The sequence below is a fragment of the Peromyscus eremicus genome, chromosome 23 (assembly GCF_949786415.1).
Source record: "Peromyscus eremicus chromosome 23, PerEre_H2_v1, whole genome shotgun sequence".
Classification (NCBI taxonomy): Eukaryota; Metazoa; Chordata; class Mammalia; order Rodentia; family Cricetidae; genus Peromyscus; species Peromyscus eremicus.
The window spans coordinates 32,976,281-32,980,892 of record NC_081438.1 but is presented as its reverse complement, the minus strand read 5'-3'; the positions used below and the strand labels follow the sequence as shown (position 1 = coordinate 32,980,892).

Genomic DNA, 4,612 nt, shown 5'->3' with positions numbered 1-4,612 from the left:
CATGCATGTATTATATCTTCATACTGTAATCCAGAAGAGCATGCCATTACTATGCTCCAATAAAAGTACAACACAATATAAATTCCAGTTAGTCAAGTTTATATAGAAACTGTAGGAAAAAGCACACTTCAAATATTCAGTATAAAACCCTCCAAAATTCTGTAGTTATTTGTATATTTCTTTTCAAAAACTTTATTTTATTTTATTTAAATTTTCTTCATACACTCTATTTTCCTCATGTTTTTCCCAGCCTCCATATTTTTTTTTGTGGAGTGTGGGGCGTTTACCCAACCACCCCCACAGTTCCCCAGAGTTTTCTTGAGTGCGAGCAGCAGGAAATATTAGATAGAAGGATTTATTGCGGAGAATATCGCGGAGATAAACAGATAGAAAATAAAGGATAGCCTCGAGAGGGCCTGGAACCTTTTCCAATGGGCCCCGACTGTCTCTGCCCCAGGGTTTTTATAGAGACGCCAAGGGGTGGAGCAAAAGACCTCCTCCCCCAGCACAGCCAAGTGCAGACCATCTCAGACACCTGCACTCAGGCCCGTGGTCTAATCATCCTCTATGTGGACCTGCTGGGTAAAGCCACGAGGAACCCGAGAACGGGCTCCCATAGTGGAGGGAGGTTGTTTAATTTTATTTTGTTTGGGCATGTTTTATCTTATTAGTTTTTTGTTTTATTCTTGCCTTTGTATTTTTACCCAAATGCAAGTTCAACTATTATGGCATCACTCTAAAAGATATTTTTACTTCTATATTGTAAATGTTTTATTTTTGACATTTTACTGTTTTTTTAATCCTATAGGAGATAGGCTTTTAGTTGAAGTGCTGATGAAATGGAACTTTCCTTCATTATAAAGTCTCCAGAAACACATGACTATATAGGAACCCTCCCCCTGCCGCTCCACCCCACCCCACTCTCCACATAAGGATATCTAGCTTGTCTTATCTATGTCTTTGTCTCTCATGCTCTCTCTCTCTCACTCCATTACAAACTTTTTTTATTTGAAGTACCAGCTTTCCATCCTCTTTGAAGACTAGTGTGCCCTTTGCCATCTTTCATATATCACCTAACATCCCCATTTCTAAATACTGTGCTATTTTTACACTTACAGGTGTTTACATATATGTGTGTGTGTGTGTGTGTGTATGTATATGTATAAGGATATGTATATGTAAATGTATATGTTATGGACCAGGAGACACACATAAGGGAATTTGGGTCACCTCACTATATTGGACTTCCCAAGCCTATCAATTTCCTTGCAAGAAACACATTTTGATTCCAGTGGCTTGCTAACCATATGACATGGGTTAGGAAGACATGATTTTAATGTGGTCCTCATGGACCACAGCATGATACAGAGGTGGACCATTAAACTAATGCATCACAACAGCAAATAGATGCTTTTCAATTTACAAGAACGTAGTGATTACTTTTATTACATTGACAGGATATAGACTGACATAGAAAACAAACCTCTTGGTATGTAAGTGAGGGGGATTTCTAGATTGGGTTAACTGAAGTGGACAGGCTTTCCTTAAATGTAAGTGGCACCGCCTATGTGAATTCTGCATAAAAAAGAAGAAAATGAACTGAGCACCAGTATTCATCTCTATCTGCTTCCTGATTGTGGATGCACTATGACCAGCCATCTTGTGATTCTGCCTGCCTCCCTTCTCAGCCATGATGTGCCCTCAAACCATGAGCAAATAACCTTTTCTTAAGTTAATACCATCAGATATTTTATCATGGCAATGGGAAGATAACAAATACACAGAAAATTTTGCAGCCAAGTTAAAATTAATGCAATGACATATGACTGGAGAAATGTCATTGTGTCTTGCTATTTCAACAGCAATAAATCTGCTTCATCCTGCAGTATATTTTTTTTTGTTCATTCTCCTAGTCACTCTACCTTTAGGTTAGACTTACACATTAAAACAAACACCTTCCTCAGAGCATTTCACTGGCTGTTCCTTCTGCAAGGCACATACTCCATTAGGTAACATAGCTCCCTATTATCTTTCTAGGGGTCTCTTTTCTCTTGTCTTTTTTTCTCACCCACATGCTCAGTACAAAATAAAGCTCCCTATATACCATCTCCTATGTAGCTTTGCTTCCTTTCATAGTAACTGTCACCAACTTACATCTTTCTTACACTATCACTTTAAGTTTTATTTTTTTTATTTGTTTGTGTTATTTCATCCTCATGTGATTTTAGAAACATTTGTATTCTGCACTGACCAATTTTTTTCTGAGAATTGGCTCCTATACTATCATAACTAATTTATATTCCCTAAATGCATTCAAAAGAGATAGTTAGCATTTAAAATTCATGACCATTCAAAACTGAGCCAGGAAAAGGCAGAGTGTGGTATGAAGTTTTTAAATCAGATGTGAGATGTTGCAAACTATTGCAGATCCCATTCATATCTAAAGTCTGCAATTCAAGTCTTGGATACAGGTTTCCCTAAGGTTTCACAATTGTGTCATGTATTTTCATGCCCTCTCTCTTTTCCTTAGTTACATTCACTAAATGGGGCCAGAGAATGACTCACAAATTTTACATTTTCTCCTTCTTGGAATTTCAAAGAACCCCAAACTGCAGCCTTTCTTATTTGTGCTGTTTCTGGCCATGTACTTGGTCACCATGCTTGGGAACCTGCTCATCATCCTGGCAACGATTTTAGGCCCCCATCTGCATACACCCATGTATTTCTTCCTGTCCAACTTATCGTTTGTGGATGTCTGCTTCACTTCTACAACTGTCCCGAAGATGTTGGTGAATATACACACACAAAGTAATGTCATCACGTATAGGAACTGCATTGCCCAAATGCATTTCTTTATACTCTTTTCAGGGCTGGAAATCTTTCTGCTGACTTTGATGGCCTATGACAGGTATGTGGCCATCTGCCACCCTCTGCATTATACTGTCATCATGAGCCCTCGACTCTGTGTGCTGATGGTCCTAGCATCCTGGATCATGAATATCCTTCATTCCACAACACAAAGCTTAATGACATTGCGACTCTCCTTTTGTACCGACTTGGAAATTCCACACTTTTTCTGTGAACTTAATCAAGTTGTACACCATGCTTGCTCTGACACCCTTCCCAACGATGTGGTTATCTATTTGGCAGCTGTGCTGTGGGCTTGCTGTCCCCTGATGGGCATCCTTTACTCTTACTGCAAGATAGTTTCCTCCATTCATGCAATCTCATCACTGCAAGGGAAGTACAAAGCATTTTCGACGTGTGCATCTCACCTATCAGTTGTCTCTTTATTCTATTGCACAGGCCTGGGTGTTTACCTCAGTTCTGCTTCAACAGAAAATTCACAGTCAACTGCAAGAGCCTCCGTGATGTACAGTGTGGTCACTCCTATGCTGAACCCCTTCATCTACAGCCTTAGGAATAAAGATATAAAGAGGGCACTGAGAAACATATTGGGATGGAAGGAATAGAATATTCCTTTACTTGGGTGCTGAACATGATTATGTGTCCATGATCACACAGCTCAGAGTTCTCTGATGGGATCTTGAAAGTGGAATGTGCTTTCTCTGTTTTATCACTGGAGTTTCTCATTCTTTGTTTTCAGCTTCTCTATAAATTCAATCAGGGGATCCACTTTATCACTGTCTGCATTCACTATGACATTCATTTCTCTCTATTTTGTCCTTTCCCAAATTTCCCAACATTTTTCTCAATCTTTGAATCAAGAAATATTCATAAATCCCCACTGATCACAGAGAATAACGTTTAGAAATAATTTCCTTGAAAGGGACATGTGTCAGACTTAGAATTTTTAAATTTTTATTCATGCATGTGTGACTGTATAATACATACATGCTGACCCACATGCTGTGACTAACATGTGGAGGTCAGAGAACATTTTTGTGGAGTCAGTTCTCATCTCTCACTTTTGTATGAGTTCCAAGGATTGAATTCAAGTCATCAGACTTTCCCCGCAACTGTCTTTACCTATTTTGCTATCCTTAGACTCAGTAATTTAATAAACAATCAGATACTAGAGTGTTTCAGTGGTCTGTTTATCATTCCATGGTGTCTTACTAATAACCATCTTTCATAATAATATAAACAATAATATATTGGCATGTGTAATGGTTTGTAACTAGATTTTGTTCATATATCTAGGATCCCATATCTATTTTGACATGATGTCTGTAGTTCCTACCATAATGTCTAGTAAATGACCTAAGGGTTGTCTAATCCATGTCCTTTCAGAGGCAAATTTTTGTGTGTGTATGTGCATGCTCACACATGTGCTTGCAATATAGAGATAATTTTCAGTGTTAATATTGATATGTAAATGGTAAACAGATTAGTGTTATATTCTGCTTTTTCCTTATGCATTCATCCAATAAATAATCACTCAGGTGGATCCCCTACCTTAATTACTATGAATATTGCACAATAAGCATGTGTAAGTTTTTTTTCTTTGTTGATTTCATTTCCTTGTTCCCACAGTTACTATCATAGATACGACATTGTACCATAATTTTTCTTGATGTTGCCATTGGAAGAGCTGAGTAAAGAATTTCTTTCCATCATTTCTTATTACTATATGTTCAGCTGTAATTTT

At 37.9% G+C, this 4,612-nt stretch overlaps 1 protein-coding gene across 1 annotated transcript; it reads left to right on the top strand.

The window, feature by feature from the left end:
• Window positions 1-2,371: 2,371 nt before the first annotated feature.
• LOC131898326 (olfactory receptor 7A17-like) lies at window positions 2,372-3,599 on the top strand. Its single transcript, XM_059249463.1, has one exon. It carries the CDS (start codon window positions 2,544-2,546, stop codon window positions 3,471-3,473), a length of 930 nt encoding a protein of 309 aa, XP_059105446.1. The 5' UTR covers window positions 2,372-2,543; the 3' UTR covers window positions 3,474-3,599.
• The last annotated feature ends 1,013 nt before the right edge of the window (window positions 3,600-4,612 follow it).

What these genes read in the sequence shown, in the direction of transcription:
- LOC131898326 (XM_059249463.1), top strand. Translation starts at nt 2,544, where the DNA reads ATGGGGCCAGAGAATGACTCACAAATTTTACATTTTCTCCTTCTTGGA.